General features: G+C 42.1%; 2 protein-coding genes across 3 annotated transcripts in view; both read right to left on the reverse strand.

Moving 5' to 3' along the window:
* Positions 1-4606: 4606 nt before the first annotated feature.
* On the reverse strand, positions 4607-18672 carry mxra5a (matrix-remodelling associated 5a). Of its 2 annotated transcripts, XM_046382562.1 has the most exons (8): positions 17780-18672; positions 17289-17515; positions 17009-17138; positions 15795-16185; positions 11311-15381; positions 9924-10842; positions 9508-9831; positions 4607-8144 (listed from the first exon to the last, which is right to left on the reverse strand). In XM_046382562.1, the coding sequence occupies exons 2-8, from the start codon at positions 17477-17479 to the stop codon at positions 6560-6562; spliced, it is 7611 nt and encodes a 2536-aa protein (XP_046238518.1). In that variant the 5' UTR covers positions 17480-17515; positions 17780-18672; the 3' UTR covers positions 4607-6559. The 2 variants fall into 2 exon arrangements, with proteins under 2 accessions (XP_046238518.1, XP_046238517.1); XM_046382561.1 differs by having other exon boundaries at positions 17289-18672.
* Positions 18673-20860: 2188 nt separating this feature from the next.
* Positions 20861-21284, reverse strand: part of prkx (protein kinase X-linked) — a 52133-nt gene continuing 51709 nt past the window's right edge. The window contains exon 7 of the mRNA XM_046382078.1: positions 20861-21151. Coding sequence (XP_046238034.1) covers positions 21122-21151 — 30 coding nt within the window. The 3' untranslated portion in view covers positions 20861-21121. The remainder of the gene's footprint in view (positions 21152-21284) is intronic.

A 21284-nucleotide genomic window follows, 5' to 3' on the forward strand; every position in this document is an offset into this window, starting at 1 on the left:
ACTTTGTTTATTCTTTATTTTCAGCAAAAGTGTGCTCTTTAAGTGTGTTTAGACGAACAAATAGTCATGATAATGTCCACATCTGGAACTTCTCTGCGGCTTAATAAGAAAACTTCTGCTCCAGCGAGTGCTTGTGATCTGGGGATGCTTATAGATGAGGCTGTGGGTGAGAGTAAGAATAGCGGAAAAGGAAGGAGAATTTACCTGTGTGCAGGTTATGTCCATTGTCAGCGTGGAAGAGACGGAAATCTGATCACTGTCAGAGAATCCTGAGCATGTCCATATGTTTTCGGGTTAACTGCTTTGAACCACCTCCTCCCTCATCATGTGTGGTAGCGTGATTCATACTCAAAGCCTTTCAGCTAATTTGATCAGCGTTCAGCTGGCAGCTTCGGATTCTAATGACCCACAATTTCTGCGATCAGGCTAATTGGGGACTGCGAGAGTAATGACAGTCAGCTGCGGAGGGGAATCTGGTCTGTGCTCGTTTTGAGGGTCCTCATGGGGTGGAGCAGCCGGGTGGAGTTTATCCATTCGGTGGCAGGCTGCCGACTTGAACCTGGCGACAAATCAAAACCAGATCTCGACAATTAGACAAGTAAGCACCCTACAATTCAATAGGCAGATGCATCTTCAGCATCATTTGAGGTCAGTGTATTACCTCTTGTCTTGCCGAGATACATTTTTCAGTGAGGTCGTAAGAGAGGATTTCGCAGTTGGCGTTTCTGTTATCGAGGCCCCGGATCACCAATTGTGTGACCCAAGCAGAATAAATTAAACAAAATTCAGCAGCATGTTGGCCCGCAGGCGTGTTCACATCTGCCCATAGAGTTACACACTAATTCCCAGAGTGGGAGATGATCCAAAGGTCCAAAGTTTAGAGCACAGCTGCTGGAACCAGAGAGAATTGAGAAAGGCTTGTATCTGTAAAATATTTGAAACAAAATGAAATGTACTTCATCAACATTAACCTGTGACTGAGAAAGCTTTCTAAGTTTTTCAGTACTGAAAATTTTCATTTGATATTGGAAAAAAAAAAGTATTGAAGTTTGATTCCCAGTCTTTGAAAGACTACGAGGAGAATGGTTGCGAATGCAATCAGAACTTCTCGCCATTTGGTAGAATTTCAGCACACTGTAGTATTGTGTGGATCCATCCATCCATCCATTTTCTATACCGCTTATCCATCAGGGTCGCGGGGGAGCTGGAGCCTATCCCAGCTGACTACGGGCGAGAGGCGGGGTTCACCCTGGACTGGTCGCCAGTCAATCACAGGGCCAACACACAAAGACAGACAACCACACACTCTCACACTCACACCTAGAGGGCAATGTAGAGGAGCCAATTAACCTAATGTGCATGTTTTTGGTATTGTGGGAGGAAGCCGGAGTACCCGGAGAAAACCCACGCAGGCACAGGGAGAACATGCAAACTCCACATAGAAGGGCCCAGACCGGGATTCGAACCTGGAACCCTCTTGCTATGAGGTGACGGTGCTAACCACTGCACCACCATGCTGCCCTTCACCAGGTCTAAATAATACTTGATTGACAGGAACTACTTGTCTTGCCAGATGTTATAGTCATATGTGAACTATGGCTCTGTAAATGGGCAAGGCGCCATCGACATAAAGTTGACACTGATGATGGTTGATGCAGTCAACTACTTCAGAACAGCAACGACGTTACATGTGATGTGCGTGGGAGGGACTGTGAGGTACTGCGGCAACACCACAAACCTTGTTAAACATCTGAGATTTAATCACAGCGCAGAATATGATGAGGTTATGCAGTGACAGTCTGAGGAAGAGGAGAGGAAGGGGGGGAGGAAGGTGCTGCTAGCGCAAGAAAGACTTCAATCACTGCCGTCCTTTGGCACCGACAAGTTTTATTCAGATGCAGAAAAAGAGAGAGTGTCGCTATTGGTGACATTTATCACTGTCACTGACCGTGGGAAAGCGGCTCACATCTGTTTAGGCTTCAGTTTGTATGTTGAGAACTCCCAATGCATTAAGTATGGCAGCCTGCTCAAAAGGCAGTATATATATATATATATATATATTTACGTACACACACTAAATTTGTCTTCTGCATTTAACCCATCCTTAGTTGAACACACATGCAACACTCAGCAAATTACATGTAGTGAAACAAATGCCTTGCTCAAGGGCACGTCAGTATTTTTCCTATTAATCACTCCACCACACCCAAATTTTTCCTGCTTGTCCTGGTGGGGGAATTGAACCAGCAACTCTCCGATCACAAGCCGCTTCTCCAACCTCTAGGCCTTTTGTCCTTAAACCTAATTAGTCTTTGTGCCTAAACCTAACCAATAGTCCTAAAAAAGGCTTAATATATCATATGAAAATGTTTGTCAACAAGTTTTTATTTTGAGTCTAACTGGATGTTGCATATTTATTATAGCTAAGTTGATGGCGGAGCCTTTACGTGAAAAACTGATGTTTCAAGTGTGAATAACAGGAGTTCAACTCATTCTTAGTACGACTTAATGCAGTTTTTTTGAGTATTGGCATCATACTAGTGGTATCACATATTACGCTAGAATGAACTCTCAACAGCTTGAATGATTTAGTGACTCACAAAACACCATCAAAGCCACAAAAATTTTCTGTCACCTCTTTTCAATTTAGCAGCTCATTTACCGAGACTTACGATCACATGATTTACTCCGGATACAAGACAGCTCGGCACTCGTGATAACACAACAAAGCAATATATCACACGCGCACGCTCGAAGAGTGATCTCAAAGTCTAAATCTGTGCTTCATGCAAATGTTGTCAACATCGCAGCTGCCACAGGAGGAACAAAGGGTTGGGGGGGGGGTGAGGGTGGGGGGGTTAGCTCAGTGCTGAGTCTCACGCACTGAAGAAAGAAGCCAATGTCTTGTGATTGAGCGGTCCTTTCAACTTTTCTTCAAATTCATGCTCTCTGTTTTCTCAGAAATGATGACATGATGCCTTGATGTTCAGATGTACTGGTTGCGTTGCCATAGGAGCTCCCTCATATTGGCTTTGATTTATCAATCAGCTACAGCACTATGTGAATGTCTCCAGTCGTTCACTGATCATAGTAGGTTCCCTCACTGAAGCATCTCTTCAATTGTGTCTGATCAGAAGAAGAAGAATCAGCTTTATTGACAGTATATATATTTTTACATACACACACTGAATTTGTCTTCTGCATTTGACCCATCCTTAGTTGAACACACACATGCAACACCCGGCAAATTACATGCAGTGAAACACACACAGGAGCAGTGGGCAGCATCAAGCGCCCGGGGAGCATATTGGGGGTTGAGTGCCTTGCTCAAGGGCACATCAGCCGGCTAATGAAGGAGGGGAGCAATTTTTTCGCATTAATCACTCCACCACACCCAAATTTTTCCTGCCCGTCCGGTGGGGGAATTGAACCGGCGACCCTCCGATCACAAGCCGCTTCTCCAACCTCTAGGCCACGGCTGCTGTGATTAGCATTAATTCCTTAAACAGTGAGTACTTTTTCAGTTTCAGTGGATAACTACAATAAAGACTATGGCATAAATATCCAAAAAGTGTGGCATTACTAAATGCTGATGCACTGATAGTGCTGCTGGATCCAGAACCCTGGCCCTGCCCTGATCCTGCTGCTCCTGCTCTGCACTGTTCTCTCTATCCTCCCTCCCTGTCCTTTTTCTCTCTATCTCCCTGTCTCTCCTCTCCCCCCTCTCCCTCCCAGGCGTCTACACTGAGTCTGGTTCTGCTCGAGGTTTCTGCCTGTTAAAAGGAAGTTTTTCCTCGTCACTGTCGCCAAATGCTTACTCAGTGTGGGATTTTGCCCTGGGACCTTTTTTTGTTGTTTTTCCTTGTTGTTTACACACCTGTAAAGTGCCTTGAGATAACTGTGTTATGAATTGGCGCTTTAAATAAAATTGAATTGTCTCTTTCAGTAATGAGAGTAAACAGGTGGGCACAAGATGCGAGCTTTTCCGAACTGCATTCAAAGTTCTGGGTCACAGAGAGCTTCATAGCACAAACAGTTCATGGCAAAGTGGAACGCTGTGAGCAATCTGGTTGAGATGTCAGGCTTGTTTAGCCACAGGAGGGAAAAAAAAAACATTCATCACTGCAGTCTAATCAGTTTTCAGAGTGGAAAATGTTGATTTCATCTGCAAGAAGAAAGCAGAAGAACATTTGGATGGAAGTTATTTGAGGCAGCACAGTGGAGGACTGGTTTACCCCAGTGTCCTGACTGTTATAATGAATGCCAGGTTTACCAAAGACACTCACAGATACTGAAATTTTTCAAAGTATGACATTTTCAGGCAGAATCTGCTGAACTAATGGGGGATTTCCTCATGGCTCCAGATGTTTCTTCTTTCTGGAAGACGAGACTGTGGCTGTATTCCCAAAGCGATGATTGCAAGTTTCTAGTCTTCGAGAGTAATGATGACCTACTTCCTTCATCCAGAATGCTACGCTGAGCAGGTTTTTAAATCTAAGCTCTGCTCTCAGAGGCCAGCTGAACAAAAACTACAGTCAACATTTTCATTACAAAAAAAAAAAAAAAAAAAGTTTAGAAAGTTGCAAGCTTCTGTGCATCTTGAAGCTTTTTTTTTTGACAAACACTCCTATCTGATTTATTTTAAAAACATCATTATGGATGTCATTTATGGTACAGTAGCAAACATTTTTGCATCATCATCATTATGCTTTCCCTGCCTCAGCAATAAAAAAGGTCTTGCTTTTAACTCTGTGCTTAGCAGAAAGTGGTGGAAATCTTTTATTAAAATACGGGGGGAAAAATTCCAATGCATCACAGCTTGTCAAAGACTAATAATTTACAAATGAAGACATAGAACCTGCATCGGCATTTTACAGACGCTGAGTCAAAAATGGCGTACACGACTGAGGCGACGTAACAATCAGTTATTGGATTATCTGATTCCACTTCTGGAAACAAACAGATATTTACGATAAGCACAAGGCAGTGACAGAAATTCAGAAAATACAAATCCCCTGCCATATAAAAAAACACCTTAGCAATAATACACATATTTTCAACCACTTTTGGAATTAAGTTAAACAGTATTTCCTAGACAAAAAAGAAAAGTTATACAAAACTTACAGCTTGACATAATCTGTCATTGTCAGAAGCAACTGTCCTAGATCATCAGAACAAAGCTACCAGTACAGCCCGAGGATGCTACAGAGCCTTCGCTCATTGATCGGGACGTGATCAGCCAAATCAATCACATTAATGAGAAACACCTGGGGTGGAGCTAGAGGCTTACTTATTTTGTAGTCCAAAATTGCAGAGGAAAATTAAAAGAATTTTATTTTGCATTCAGCAGATCATAAAGTTTACCTCCTCTTGGCAGGTTATGTTTTTAGTACTGTCAGTTAGATAAACATCTCAAAAACTACCGGAAGCCACCTAAATTTGGTGAGAAAAACGAACGAAGGAATAGCTTTTGAAAGTAGGACCACCATGACCTAAAATTTTAGTTCACAACTATTAAACTCTGAGGTACAGAAGGGAACTGTTAAGGTTATTATTTTTTTTTTTTGTTCATTTCCCATAGAAGTCATTGATTTACAACTTGATGACTGCCAACAAAAGGTCATTAATTTGTTCTAATTCTATGCTATATTCTCTCTTTCCTATACAGTAACTTTTTGACAAATAGGTGCTGGCTTTGCGAGTTTTTTTCACACTGTGCCAACAAATTTACATAGTATGTTCACATATTCTCTGAATCAAAGCATTAGGCTCCAGAAACATGATTTAATTGAAAGAGCTACAAAGTAGAGATCATTATCTTATTAAACTTAAGAACTTAAAGCATCAATCTGCCTCAGTGAAAGTAAGGAGCCTCTGAATATTTTTTAATAGGGTGAAATCAACAACATCTTTTTGCCCTCCAAGTACATCTTCTAGAGTGGTAACAGATTTTTTTTCTTAGTATGGTAATAATATGAAGACACGTTTTCACCTGTGGAAACCACCTCCCTGAGTAATTTGAACTGTACAGAAGTTTAGAAATGTCCCCTTATATTTTACTACAACTACTCATCAATGGCATTCCTTTGTGGGATAAGGTGGTAATCATTTTCAATGACTGTTACAAGTTAATCCTAAAAATGTGTGTAAATGATTTGATAAAGGGTGGCGTGCTGTCCAAAGGGTCAAGTCATTAGTGTAAATTGCAAAATACAACAACTATGAGCAACTATAAACATTACATGACTATGCCAACCCATATGATCAGCATTTCTTTGGAAAACATTACTATAAAAAGTAAATGCTCGAAATAGGAGGCCTATTGATATTTCCCAGTGATGTGAATTTCCCACAAAATGGTGGAAATGGTTTACAAAGGCGCACAAAATACCTCTATAGAGGAAACACTCAAGACACCACTGCAGGTTTGGATCAATTCATTATTACATCAATCTGACAGTAGTTTTTCAACATTTTGATCATTAAAAACATTAGCTGTTTTTAACTAGGCAGTTGCTTGGGCATACAGTATGAAAACCAAGATGAATGGTGAAATTCTTCAGAACACATTGAGAAATGTAGCTTTAGAGTCTATACCAATGGCATTTCTGGCTGTGCATCGGTAGATGCCAGTATCTTTTTGTGTCGGGTTCTGGATGATGAGGGATCCTTGCGGATGGAGATACTTGTTTCCAAAAAGGCGTGGCTGTGCACTGACAGCTAAGCGGGTTTTATCAGGTGTCTCCCATGCTATGTCGACTCTAGGCATCCCAGTTGCTATGCAATTCAACTGTACGGCAACTCCACGTTTAGCATAAGTCACAGAGGGAGGGCCGTTGGTAATTCGAGGGGGGTATGCAGTCACGATTACTGATACAGAAAGTAGAGAGCTGCCATACTCATTTGCAGCTCGGCAAACATACAAACCTCGATCATAGACTGATAGTTGTTGGATAGCAAGTGTTCCATTGGGCAATACAGAATACCGTCCAGCTCTCTGTGGCCTGTTGAGGACAACCCCACTCGGTAGCGTCCATGTTAGTCTAAGAAGTTCACCACTAGTCATACAATGCAGCAAAAGTCTTTCCCCATTCATGATGCTGACAGGAGAGCTGTATCTGTTGTTGATCTCTGGCTTCCTCCCTGGGGACAACATGATTGTACGCTCCATAATCCCTCGAATATTACGCCCCAGACAGCGGTACATACCAGCATCGGCAACAGAGGGGTTGCTGATGATCAAGGAGCCATCTGGCCGGTGAAAGAACTTAGAGAACTGAGCACCACTATGTAAAGGTGTACCGTTGGGTAAGATCCAAGTGACATGAGGTAGTGTTGAGCCCTCAAAGGAGCAATTCAGAGTCATGGCATTACCCACAGTCAGTGACAGGCTGTCTGTTTTGGGACCTCTAATTTGTGGCCTCTCAGCAACCACATCCAAGTTGACCACCATCCTGACCTCCCCGCCTTCGTTACGAGCAATGCAAGCTAGCAGCCCCGAGTCCGTCCTCTTGGGTGACCGGATTTCCAAAGTACCATTTTGATGAACTGTCATTCTTTTGCTGGAGTAAGGTGCTGGAAGGATCACATTTTCCGGTAGAACCCACATGATGCGAGGGGTGGGGGTCCCCTTTGCCACACAGTCCAAAAATATCTGCTGATCCTGAACTGCAGTCACCTTGATGGTGTTGGCATTTCCACTTAAGCCACTGATAGTTGGAGATGTCACTAGGACCTCCAGCCTGATGACTTTATGGTCTTGTCCTGCATTGTTCCTGGCCATGCAGGTGTAGTTACCTCCATCAAAACGCTGGACCTTCTGAACTACCAGTGTCCCATCATCCAGGACCTGGTATTTGTCCAAAGCAGGAGAGATCACTCGATTTGTAGGGGATATCCATGTGATGACCGGCATTGATTCCCCTTTCGTGTTACATCTCAGGGTAACAGTCTCGCCGTAGAAAACTCTGACAATCTTTTGGTCTTTATCCTGGATTTGTGGTGGTGAGGTTGCAACCTTGACCTTGATTCTAACCTTCATCTCATCTTTGCCAAGTTGGTTTTCAGCATAGCAGGTGTAGTCTCCTTCTTCTGGCATGCCAACATCATTGAAGTACAGCGTCCCATTGTCAAACACCACATACCTGCATACAGTTCAGAAAGGTAAAGCAAAGTATAGAAAACTGATTATTGTACTTTGATGACTGCGGCTGTCTTTTAAGATTTATACGCTTTAGATTATATAAATTCTGAATATATTTATAATTATATGCATTTACATGGTTATTATGATTTCACACATTATATGGCTCTTTTCTTATTAAATACAGAATACTAAACTGAGATACTAATAAAAATGCTTTCTTCATATGATAGTACTACTTTGCATACCAGTAATGTATTTATCCTCAAGACTATTTTGAGACAGAGGACTACAAAGCTATTGGTTTGGCAGCCCTCTGTCTTTTTTTTCTGTGCACAGCCATTCTATCTTGAATAGAAACAAATTTGGTTGTGTAACCTTAACCATCTCATAATTAAGTAATTGCTGCATGCTCAGGGTCATAGCAGGAAGCAAAAAATACAGCTGAAATATAAAGGACTTTTTGTACTCTAGCAGCACATGCCAGAATTGGTTGTTGAAATAACTTTCTGAGGAAGCAAGAAGTCATAAATCTGGTGAGATGCCAAGCTTGGCGAGTTGTCACTCAAGCACAAAGTCAGGGAATACTTTTCAATAAACAGTATTTACTTAAGGACATTTTAAATGGCTCTTCAAAAGTCTAAGTACTGTACTGAATAGTTCTCAATGGAGATATATGAGTTCTCCTGCCTCGGCAATTTCCAAACCCTGAACAGCTTTATAGAGTTTGGTTCAGCATCAGAGATTGGGATTAGTGTAAGAAGGAAGGTGAAAAGATTGATTATTTATATTTTTAAAATTAACCCTCAGTATACATGATGCAGTTCAACAGCAACACTTTTTTTTACAGCCTCCAAAATTTATCTAAATTGCATTATTTTTAGCTAGAGGGGCCTAATAAACTGGAAACCGAAAATTAGATTTTTAAGTGTTTAAAGTGTTTAAGTTTAAAAACCAGCTGTATGTAGGAATACCTTTTCACACAACATATTTGACACTCCACACACAAGTGGCAATGAATCCCTGCCAATCAGCATGTCCATTACGCAGTGTGTATCCTACGTCATAATAAAATTAACACCTCGCTCAGCAGACTTTTTCTTTGGTTAAGTTCCCTTCACCAAAGAAAAAACAAAAACAGATTGTTGCTACACCTAGCTCTTAGGCTACAGTCAAAAAGGACTTGACCAATAAGCATAATCAACAATGGCATTTTTATCAATAAAACCTTATCAATTCTAATAATAATGTCAGGCTGAGGTAGCTATATAGCTCAAAGAGAGCCTGACTAAGTTGAACTCCCTTTGTGATATATCCCATATGTTGAGGTTTTGCAAGATTCAGTATTATTATGCAGCTCATACCTGCGACTGCGCCCCCCGCTGTTGTCTCTTTGTTTGTCCGGGTTAACCATGGTGCCATCCGGTAGTGCCCAGCTGATCTCAGGGTTGGGGAGACCAGAGGCCACGCAGTCCACCTTTAGGTCTCCACCATACATTACCTCCTGACTATATTGCTGCTGCTTCTGCTTGATCTTGGCTGGCCTGGTCAGCACATTGACCCGCAGCAGGACATAGTCATCACCCACCTTGTTACGTGCCATACAAAGGTAGTCACCACTGTCCTTCTGAGTCACATAATGAATGGTTATACTGCCATTCGGGAACACATTGATCCTGGGGTCAAAACTGCAAAGATAAGAGAAAGCTATATATAAACATTTATTTCAACATTTAATTGAGGATGTGAAAAGAGGATAATTAGCTTGTGCACTTGTTACCTGTACTGAGCATCCACCAGCTTCTTAGACGGCGTCCTCCAGATAATCCGGGGTGTTGGTGCTCCTGTTGCTACACAGTTGAGCAGCAGCCTTGCACCGTAAATCACATCTGTTCTCTGAGGGGACGACATTGTGATGGTAGCCTTGGTAGAGGACGGATTCCTCCTTATGCTCAGGTTTACTGTTCTCCTGCTAGATGCCATCACATTACTGGCCAAGCACTCATATTTTCCAGCATTTCCCAGCCCCAGTCCCTGTATGTAGAGGGTTCCATTGGGGAAGATGTTGAGATTGCGTTCACTAACAAACTGGGAAGCAGTGAGCTGTACACCATTGGGTGTGATCCAAAGAATTACAGGTTGAGGGGCACCCGTGGCAGTACAGTGCATGTAGATGTTGCTGCCCTCTGGGAGTGTTGTGTTCTCATTTTGTGCCTGCTGAATCACAGGAGCCGATGCTGAGACATAAAGGCGGACTGAGACTGTGTCAGCTCCAGCTGCACTGCTGCCAATGCACTTATAAATCCCCCTGTCTGTGTAAGAGGCCTGGCTAATCCGGAGGGTTCCATTACTCGAGATGGACACACGTTGCTGAGGGGCAACACCAAGCGGGGTAGCAGCTAAGTGGACATGGTTAGGGAGCACCCATGTGACTCGAGGCATGGGATGCCCCTCCACTACACACTCCATATCAACCATGCCCCCTAGAGGCACAGTGATGTCTCTTTGCCGAGGATGGAGGATCCGCGGATGTTGAGACAGGACCACAAGGTTCACCATCATCTTGTCTGAGCCAAACTGGTTCTGGACTGCGCACATATACTGGCCCCCATCCATGGGCTGGGTGTTTCTGATGATTAATGTACCGTTCGGATGGACCTCAAGCCTCTGGACCTTGGTGTTCTGAGCAATACTCACCCCTGAATGAATGGGAAAAGAAAAATATCATATACGACAGCATTTTTCACAAATATATAATTGGAGTTCATCCTCAATTCAGCTTTTGGTAGTGAAGTATTATTCTCAGACTGGCAAAGACAGAGACGATGCAATTTTTGCATTGTCCAAATGCAATTTGTGCATTGTTCTGTTGGCAACTTACAATAAGTGTGCCTCAAAGGCATAAAATAATAATCTATATTATGGATATATCTGATGACCACAACCATCTCCTATGCTATGATGAAATATGTAAAACATGGAAAATCAAGCTTACAAATATTAACATGCAAACAAACAAATAAATAAAACACAAGAAATCTCAGACAATGCGATTAGACTGACTCAGAATGTATTTCAATTTCCAAAAAAAGTTTGTGAAAAAGAAAGTACCATAGGTAACCTGAAAATGTACATAAAGCTGAGGTATGAAGTTGAGTCATACATACCACTAGCAACTTTCGTCCATGACAGGAAGGGCATTGGCTCACCCTGGGCTTCACAGGGAAGTTGAACATCTGTTTCAGCTTTCACAGTGAATGTCTGGAAATTGGTCTTAGCTATGCTTGGCTTCCCTCTCGGAATAGATCCTTGTCCAGGTAGCTGGTGCTTTCTGGGCACATTGTCAGTGCTTGTTCGCAGTCCCTCTTCGAATGGAGTGGTTTGGATTGCAGCAGTTGTTGAGGCAGGGGTGGTCGTCTGCTTGATTATCTGCCCGCTGGTCAATTTTAGAGCTGGGGAAGTTGGATTTATTGTAACAAATTGAGGCAGTTTGTGGTGAGTTGACTGGGTTGCAGGATCGAAGTCTAATGTTCTCTGAGGCTCTGATGTGGTACTGGGTTGAATTAGTTGGTCTTGGTTTTGATCTTCTGGTGATGTGGTGGCCCTAAGCGAAGGGCCCATTTTGGCTCCTGTGGAGGACATTGTAGGTATCGTCACATACGGCACCATTCTGGATGGGATCAAAGCACCTGGTCTTGATGAAGCAGCCGTGGAATGGATTGTCATTTCAGTAGTTATTTCAGATCTCGTGATAGAATCATCAAGATCTATTCCTATGTTTACAGTTTCTTGAAGATGCTTATCTTGTAGTGTCTCACTGCTTGTGGTTTCATTTTTACTATGATAAAATATTTCAGGGACTGTGGGTTTCTTTGTGGTAACTTGTTCGGTGTTTAAATCACCCTCATAAACCATGCTCTGTGTAATTAAATCTCTTGAAGTGTATCCAGAGGTTGGCTTGATTTCATGTTCAGTCAAGGAAGAAGCTGAGGCAGATGGAGATGGCAGCAATGGAAAATGCATGCCAGTCTCTTTGAAAAACATTGTTTCGCCCTTTTCGGTGGATGTGTACTGATAGCCTGATCGATTCAGCCCGATATCCGTTTGCTCTTGCATTAGAGTGTGAAAACCTCCAAAGGAATTACCAGAATGAGCCACACGTCCAGAGTCTCCCATAACGCTTAGCCTTTGTTTCTCCTCTAAGGGTTTAACAGGCGGAAGAAGGCTATCTGTAAATCTCTGCAGAGTGGGTGATGTAAACATATCCATCCATTCTGCAGGAGACTCTCCCTCTGAGATTCCCAAGGCTGTTTGAGAAGTCGTCTTTCCGTGATCCATTCCTGGAGAGGCTGTTGGAAATGACGGTGCCGCTGATGTACTTTTGAATGGTGGTTTGGCCAAGGGTAGAATGCTATCGTTTGTTTCGGGAGGAGAAACTGGTAGTGAGGAGAGTGTGGTCTCTGCTTCATACCCCGAGACTGTGCTTTCTTGATGACTCAGTCTGCCTGATGACGCTACTTGGCTGCTGCTGAATGGAACAGTGGTATTGGAATTGGCTGGTGTAACTTGTAATGATTCTATTTTTAGTTGCGAGGAGGCAGTGGTCCTAACTGTTGCTAGGAGAACATTTACAGGTGTGGTGGCAGTAAACCGGATGGGTTTATTCCCTTTTTGTTTTCTTCTGTTTGGCCTTCTCCGACGACCTCCATTCTTTCTCCTTGAGTTAGGCTGTCGTTGGCGAGGGGGAGATTGTTCTTCAGACCCCCTCATTCTCGAAGTGATGGGTATAAGAGTAGTTGTTGGAAATGCCAATGTGAGTTTTACTTGAGATTGCAAATCATCAGATGTTCTGTCCTTGACAGGCTGAGTATCCAGCTGTGATGTTGCAGTCTCACTAAGATATTTTCCATTTCCCTCGCTTGTTTCTGCTTCATTTGGATTGAGCGTGGGGATATTATGACTTCCACTTGAAGAGAGCTCTCTGTCATTATTAGAACTGGCAACAACATTCAGCTTGCCCGTATCTCCAATCCTTTCCGATGCCTTTGACGAATCAGCTGTTTTGCTTCCATCAACATCTGTATTTGTGCTATGTTTCTCTTGTAGTGAAAAGGTATTGCTGCTGCTTGCAATGATTGTGCTAGCCTGCCAGGAAGTGACAGCATGTAGGGGAACAGATGTTGTCTGTGGGAGGAAAAATACACCGTTTGAAGTTGAGTGTCGATCTGAGTTCATATCAGTGTTTGCGTGTTGTACACTGTATGTAGTCTGTGTTGTGAGCGCCTCTTCAGTAGCATGTATGCTGTGTGTTTGCTGAGTGTTTAACGTCACGTCATGTGCATTATGTGTCGTGTAGCTGTTAGAAGTCACATGTGTGCCTTGACCTTGTGTATTGTGTTTATTAGGATTTATTTCTGTATGTTGTACTAGAGTACGTGGTGTTGTGAAGTAATCCTGGCCCTCTTTTTCCTGCATAGTCACACCATCTGATGATCCCTCAATAGTTTCTTGTGACTGTGTTGTCTGCTGTGCCATTTTACTCTCTGTTGTACGCTGAACCGGAGGTGTTGTCACAGCATTTTGAGCCTTTCTATCTCTAATCTTAGACAAAATATCAGCCCATTTCTCCGGGTCTATTTTACCCTTTGACATATTAATCCTTCTCCTGCTCTCAACTATATTCTTCCTGTCTTCAACACGTGATCCTATTGGTTTTCGAAGCACAGGTGGCCTCCTCCACATATTCCTGGATGGATAGCCCCTCCTGCCTGTGGCCACACCTCCTGGAATTCTCTTCCTCTGGGGATCCAAGCGGTTTAATGGACCCCCCACCTGAGTAACATCAATGTCCCCTGATGCCTCTTCCAAATTCTCGATGGGGACTTTAATTTGCGTGTTGACCCCGGAAACTGACTGAGGTTTTGCTGGAAACTTCTTCAAAGGCTTTATCAGCCCATTGCGCCTGATGACAGTGATTTTTGTAGCCAGTGTATCCACACCATGTTGATTTATGGCGATGCATTTATAATGACCATTATCTGATAAATGAGTATGAGGAATATGAAGAGTTCCGTTTGAATAGACCAAAACTCTGGAGGAGTTGGCTTGGAAACTAACTATGTTGCGGTTTGGTAGAATCCAGTTAATTTCAGCATCAGGGGAACCAGAAGCCATGCAAGGCAAGGAAATAGGGTCCCCTGCAAATCCCTCGATGGTTGTAATTGAGGTATCTTCTCCTGGCTGAGGGCTGGAGGAGTCCTGCACTGTCAGATGGAATGGCAGAACAGCAAGGTCTCCATGAACCTTGGCAATGCAGTAGTAAATTCCTGCGTCTGTGTGGCTGACAGCTTTAATGACCAGCCGTCCTTCACTGGACACAGACACTCTGTTGTCTGGGCTCACGTATGGTGCCTCCACCTTGGAGCCGTCTGGCTGCATCCAGCGGATGACCGGCTGGCCAGAACTATGCACATTACAGTACATTTGACTTTGACTTCCCACGATAGCACTCAACACTTTGCAAGTTGTGTTTGTTGACTCAATCATGACCCATGTCCTCTTCTGTCTCCGTAGCAGCTCCAACTCCACTGTCTCCGAGAAGTCTGTGCTCAGGATCAATTTTACTATGTTGGCTGATGACTGAAGTCTGTTCAACTGAAGGTCTGCAGATCTTTGCATCAGCCATGCTGGCTGGGCCATCATATTAACTTTAACACCTGTGTAGTACAGGGCATCCTTCTCAGAATCCTGTCTATACACATAGGTTGGATGAGGCTCCTTTGTGAGCATAATCCCCCTTTGTAAATGGGCTGGCACATTGCTGTAATATGCAATTAGCCTCCATAGTCGCTCATACTTTTCTCTATCGACAGGACAATCCACATCCACTGATAAAGTTATGTTGGAGGACAGTTGGAGGTGGTCGACCTGCTCCCAGTTGATCTTAGTAAGCTCTCTCGGCTCACCAATGCTACACTCTAGATCCACCTCATTCCCATGTTCATCTGATAGGCCCAGAGACATGATTCCAAATGGTTCACTGAAGTCCTCTGTGGTCATGACCTCACTCTCGACATCACCAGGTGAGGAAGTACTGTGAGAAGAGTTGATGACGGGGCTGCTACAGACTAGGTTCCCCACAGCCTGAAGGTCTTCCCTCTGGAGGTGCCTGGGAGAGGAGCACATAGGACACAACTGGCCACCAGGAAGTGCCCTGTCCTTTTTACATTTTAAGACACCTGGAGAAAAATAAAAAAGAACAACTTTGTCAAATAAGACCTTGAAACAGCCTTGAATTATCATCTTTGAATGTTCCAATTTTGAAATCATTGAACATACTCAAAAACAGTGGTTTTCAAATGGGGTCCAGGGACCCCAAGGGGTCTTTGGGGGTGGAGTTGGGGGCAAAACAAGAAATAATTTATTTTTACAATAATTCCATCCATAAGTAATACACCTATATAATGTATGTCTATTTTGGTCATGAAAGTCATATTCTTTCTGTAATAAAATATCTAAAAACAAATCTTATCAAATGGGGGGTCTGTGGTCTAATTTGTGTCAGTTCAGGGGTCTTTGATGTGAAAAGTTCTTAACCACAAGAATAAACACAGATCTAAACTAAACAGCTAGACTGCAGTACAGAAATAACCTGGAGAGGTTTTATCCCAGTCATGGAGCCATCTCATGTTGCAGTCGCACGTCCAGGGGTTCCCATGGAGGTACAGGTTCTCCAGCTGAGGCATGGTGGTCACCACCCTGGACGGCAGCGACATCAGCCCGTTGTCCGACAGGTAAAGGTGCCTCAGAGTAGAGACATGGAAGTAGCCCATCAGAGTGAAGGTGGTAAAGGTGGCTGGGTGCAGCTGCTGAAGTCGATTGCCTTCCAGCTGCAGCAGCCGCAAGGAGGTGAGGCCCTGAAAGGCATCTGGGTGGATGAACTCCAGTCGGTTGTGGTCCAGGTGTAACCTGGTCAAGGCCCACAGACCCTGAAGGGTGTGTCTGTTGATCTCCTTCAGCTTGTTGTAACTAATTTTCAGCATCTAAACCAATGAAGAGAAAGAAAGTCATCATTAGTAATCATGATGTTATTAACCCTGCCATGCCATATTGAAGGTCCCGAATACTCCTAAATTAGATATTCTAAATAGGGGAGAGGTCATAAACAATATAATTAGAATATTTCTACTTAATTTAATGGTGCAGCCATATGTTACTCAATTCAAGGTTCATACAACAATAATGTTATATTACTTTTTAAGGGGAACATTAGGGCTTAAATATTACATTATTTTGTGCCATGTGTAACTCTATTTTTTTTCTTGATTTCACATTTCAGCTTAAGAATATTTTGAGACGTTTGTCATTTCTAGAATTAAGTAGAAAGTCAAGGTCTAAGTTTCAGGTTTAAGTACGAGATAAAGAAAAAAAATAAGAGAAAAAATAAAATATTTTTTGTTCTTGAAACCCTTTGGAAATGGAAATGTCTTCTGTAGCTGTACCTGGTCAGTGGACAGTAAAGCCATAGTCACAGGACTGAACACATTCTGTGCCAAATGTGGTAAGGACATGTGACATTATTTTTTAAGATTATAAGATGAAGATATAAGATATTTTTTCTATGTGGGCACACAGAAAGGCCTTTTGAAGACTCCAAATAGGCATGTGAGCTATTAAATATCATAATTTGGCACTGAATGTGGACGTGTCTATGCACAATATTAGAATGGGGCATTGCAAACAGTTCACACAAAGAAACTGATGTAGATTCCATGGTGGGTTTTAATGTCTTATCAAGGACATTCAAGGAGCTGTTCATTCATTCTTTCATTCATGACATTTCGATGGCGTGTTCAGCCAGCGTACCTGTAGTGAATGAAGGTCCCTGAACGCTCCATCAGGTAGACTGTGGATGTCATTCCCATGAACCATCAGAAGCTCCAGCTTCCTCAAACCAGCCAGTGATTTGTCTGTGATCGTATTAATGCTATTAAACCTGAAGCAGCAAAACAAAGTGGGCAGCATAATACACATTAAAGCCAAAATGTAAAATTATAAATAAAAAATCCAATATTGCATTAAGTCTAATCATGTATAGCAAAATAACATTGAAGGAAAGTCAGTATTAAATGCAAAAATGACTGACCCCAGGTTCATGCGTTGCACGTGTTTAGATATAGCAGCTGGGATGGTGATAAGGGAGCGGAAGGTGCAGTGGAGCTCAGTGGGCTGGGGGCAGGCGCAGGGTCGTGGGCAGGGGACTGAGGCAACGGTGGGCAAGGCCATCAGCATCAGCAGAGTCTGCAGGATGCACACGGCGGCGGGGTCCATCCTCATCGGGAGGAGGAGGAGGAGTCACAGCAGCTGGAATAACTACAATAACAAAGTTACCAAATATTCGATGATGATGATGGGAATGATGATTAAGTACTTTTCAAGAAGAGGCAATAAAAAGAAGAATTTGAGGGATCACTGACCCGAGTTCGGCTCAAGTTTCGTGGGTGACTTTCTACCTCCATCACCACAAAGAGCGGATGAAGTCTATAAATTACGCACAATGCGCCGCAGGCAAAGTGCTTCTTAAATTTTTAATAAACTTCAGCTCAAATCTTTGTAATGAAATATAAATGGTCTTACCTCAAAACCTTGATAGCCTCTCTCTAGGGAACTCCTTACATTCCATTTCCACATGGATAAAAGTCAAGAAACCGAAAAGAAAACCGAAACGGAAACTTATGCGAAGAAAACAAATTTGACGTGGGATAAACTGTAAGGATCTGCACAGAGGGGGAAAAAATAGAGCAGATTTTAATGTAAAACCCTCCGCGAAAAAAGTTGGGATCTAACTCCTAAGTGCAAGTGTGCTCTGTGGATCTCAAGCAAGCACTGACTGAGGGAATTTCTCCAGTGCGCACGGCGGCGACGCAACAGGAGGAGCCACAAGTTTTTTTGGAGACGACAGAAGTGGTTGAAGGGAGTTTCAGTGTTGGCTTTTTTTTTTTGGCTCAGTTTGATACTTTTTAGTGCAACCAAACACACACACACATGATCCTAAGTGTAAGAATGCTTGGTTTATGTTGCCGGGATATATTCGGTGAGTCACATTGGAACTATGAGAAATTAGATTAAACACAATAGCTGAGAGTTTCAAGACCAGCTGGATGGGATAAGCAGAAGGAAATCTGAAGCCAAACAAACTGGACAAATTGTGGCAACAGAGCTGCAGCTGACAGGACCAGAACCAGAGCTGGGGCCATGTGCCAGATACATACCCAAGTTAGTGGTATAGGCCTATAGAGGAACTATAGACTACATAAACTAATTTCCTTTTCAGAGGAAAGGTATATTAAAGGTATATTAAAGGTATATTAATGACTATAAGCGCAGCACTGACCTCCACACCAATTGTTCATTCTTTTGTGATATGGCTCTGCATGGTCAAGAAAATTGGTTGTTCTAAAATGTCCTAAACACCCCTAGTGGAGTTTATTGCAGACAGTTCACATTTGGATGTGAGTACGAGCGTATTTAGTTGCGTGAGATGTTTTTATGTTTCCATAGCAACACCTGAGACTTAGGAAAAACAAAAAAAAAAAGCTGTTATAATTGTGCTGATGTTATAGTTGTACCTGTTCTCCCATGAATCCACTGTCCCCGAGAGCTCCCTAATGGCTGCTTTCTGTTGAAGTTTGATCTTGTTCTGTGGTTCGGATCCAAAATTTAATGTTTTTTTGTTTTTGTTTTTTTTTTTTGGCTCATGCTTGACCCTTCCAACAAGTTGAAAATCGTCCAGCAATTTTTTCTGTAATCCTTTCGAAAGACAAACAAACCTACCGAAAACATTATCTCTTGGCAGAGATAATAAAACATCCCTTACTCACAGGGGCGTATCCCGAAGGGGGCCTGGGGTGGAACTGGCCCTGAAATCTGATTAAATAAAATGTGAACAGGGTTCAGTTTCATTTTAGTTTCCCCTTACTTGCGGTCATTATAGTTCACATGCAGCTTAGGGTTACATGTTATGTTGGCTGCTAAAACAAACTCATAGTAGGTCTATGAGTAAAGTAGCATTGAGGTAGCTGCTCAATACTGTTTTAAGAGTTTGGTCTAGACGGACTCTAATTGGAAAGTGTCATGAGATAACTTTTGTTGTGATTTGGCGCTAAAAATTGATGATAAAATTTGAACTTAAATCGATTTTACCCTTTATTTTTTGGAATATTACAGTCGTGTGATCAGTATTGAGCAAGTTGCTTTCCAAATGCATTTTATTACATACTGTCAGCTACTTTAATATCAAAGTAGCAACTCACTTTTCCAAATTGATGTGTGAATGTAGATTAATGCATTAATGATTATTCTCCTTTGTGCACATTTTTCAACAAAGAAAGAACATATAAGTTGGAATATGCATTATGACATGGAAGAGGTTAATGTTTCATAGCAGGAAGCTCAAGTTTGTGTTTAGTGTGTCACACTGTCAACTCCAGATGACAAAATTGCATCATAATAATCATCAATCATAATTTCCTCAACATATTAAGTAACAATAATGCCTAAATTCTGTTAGTAGAGCACGGTATTATTTCATTAATACTAATAGTAGTATTTTACAGGAAATTGTTACTTTTAGACTGTGTGACCCCTAACGCTGCTTGTGACCATGACCATGTTGTTCTTCTATCAGGATAGTTCTCCCTTGCAAGCTGGGTCCTGCTCAAGGTTTCTTCCTGTTAAAAGGGAGTTTTTTTCTTGCCACTGTCTGCTTGCTCGGGGGTTCAGGCTCTGGGTCTCTGTAAAGCATCTAGAGACAATTTTGATTGTATAAGGTGCTATATAAATAAATTGAATTGAAAATTGAATTGAACTGATCAGTTAAAAAAATAAAATAAAGAATTGATGGGTTCTGCTTAGTTTAAGAAATATCTATACCCAAACTACTCAATCAGATTCTTTCCATTTCTGTAGGTCATAAAATGTTGTCTCTGAGTAGCAAAAATATTGTCTAGGGTAATCATTATAAATAAGAATACATCTCATCAGAATGGTATTGACCTGAAATGATGTATGTCTTGTTTTCCTTTTTCAAGTTATTGTGGCTTAAATAGTCAAAGTTTTCTTATAGCACTACATCTTCTCGTTTGAAGAAATGTGTCGGTATTACAACACGTACAAATTGTAAGTTTTATGATTGAGAGGGACTGAGGGTCAGAAAGCCTCTCTGGTGCCTCAGGGCAAGAATATTCACTTTATCCATGGTCAAACAGAATTGCAAATTAAACAATCTTATAGGCTGATAGTAGACTTTAATAAAAACTAAACTCGGTCAGATATTTTGCGTATGGACAGTCTGAAATCTACATTCATCTGTCATGCTGAAAGTGAGTGTTTTAATGAAATGTTTAATCAGAAGATTATGAAAGAATAAAGCAAATTCTGACATAAACTGTTGTATCAGCCTGAAAGGTGTTAAACTGCAGGGTTTTTCCTTGTCTCCATCACTGACAGTAAATAAAGGGGGTACACTTCAAAGCCCTTTCATTAACAGTGACTCACATGTGCACAGCATGCAGTCTAGACACACACCCAATGGAAAAGCATGACACATGAACAGACAAAAACAAAGTGTATAATAAAAATGGGGGGGAAAAGCCTTAAAGGAAAGGTTGAGAAGTCTTTTATTGCATCATTTTGCGAAACCGGAACCTTAAAATCTGTCTGTTATCAGTTCCAACCTGATTCCAAAGATATTTTAATACAACTTAATACCCTATATTGGGGGGGTATGGGATCATTTACACTAATGTTGACTCTGCTTGTCTTTCTTGCAACACTACCTGCAGTGTTAGCTCTGGCCCCTGAGCTCTCTTCTCTAGAAAACTTTATTACCTAGGTAATGCATGTGTTTAAGATGGAGGAAAGTGTAGGTCAAAGGCGTTCCTTTGACGTTCCTGCTGCTGGGCCAAGAGCCTTCATCCATCACAATGTCACTGTAGGCCTATAGCACACCTGCATCAAAAGCACACGGGAGGAAGGTCACTGAAGCTACATGGCCTGCGACAACACCCAAAGAGTACCTCTATGAATCATCTGAGCACCACGGATCATTTTATTTGAAGAATGCATATTTCACCGAGTCCCT

Source organism: Scatophagus argus, chromosome 24 (assembly GCF_020382885.2).
Source record: "Scatophagus argus isolate fScaArg1 chromosome 24, fScaArg1.pri, whole genome shotgun sequence".
Taxonomy (NCBI): Eukaryota; Metazoa; Chordata; class Actinopteri; family Scatophagidae; genus Scatophagus; species Scatophagus argus.

What these genes read in the sequence shown, in the direction of transcription:
- mxra5a (XM_046382562.1), bottom strand. Translation starts at nt 17,479, where the DNA reads ATGAGGATGGACCCCGCCGCCGTGTGCATCCTGCAGACTCTGCTGATG. An exon ending in CTGGGATAAAACCTCTCCAG is followed by an intron (nt 15,382 to 15,794) that starts GTTATTTCTGTA and finishes ATTTTTCTCCAG; the next exon opens with GTGTCTTAAAATGTAAAAAG. An exon ending in ATGGACGAAAGTTGCTAGTG is followed by an intron (nt 10,843 to 11,310) that starts GTATGTATGACT and finishes CCATTCATTCAG; the next exon opens with GGGTGAGTATTGCTCAGAAC.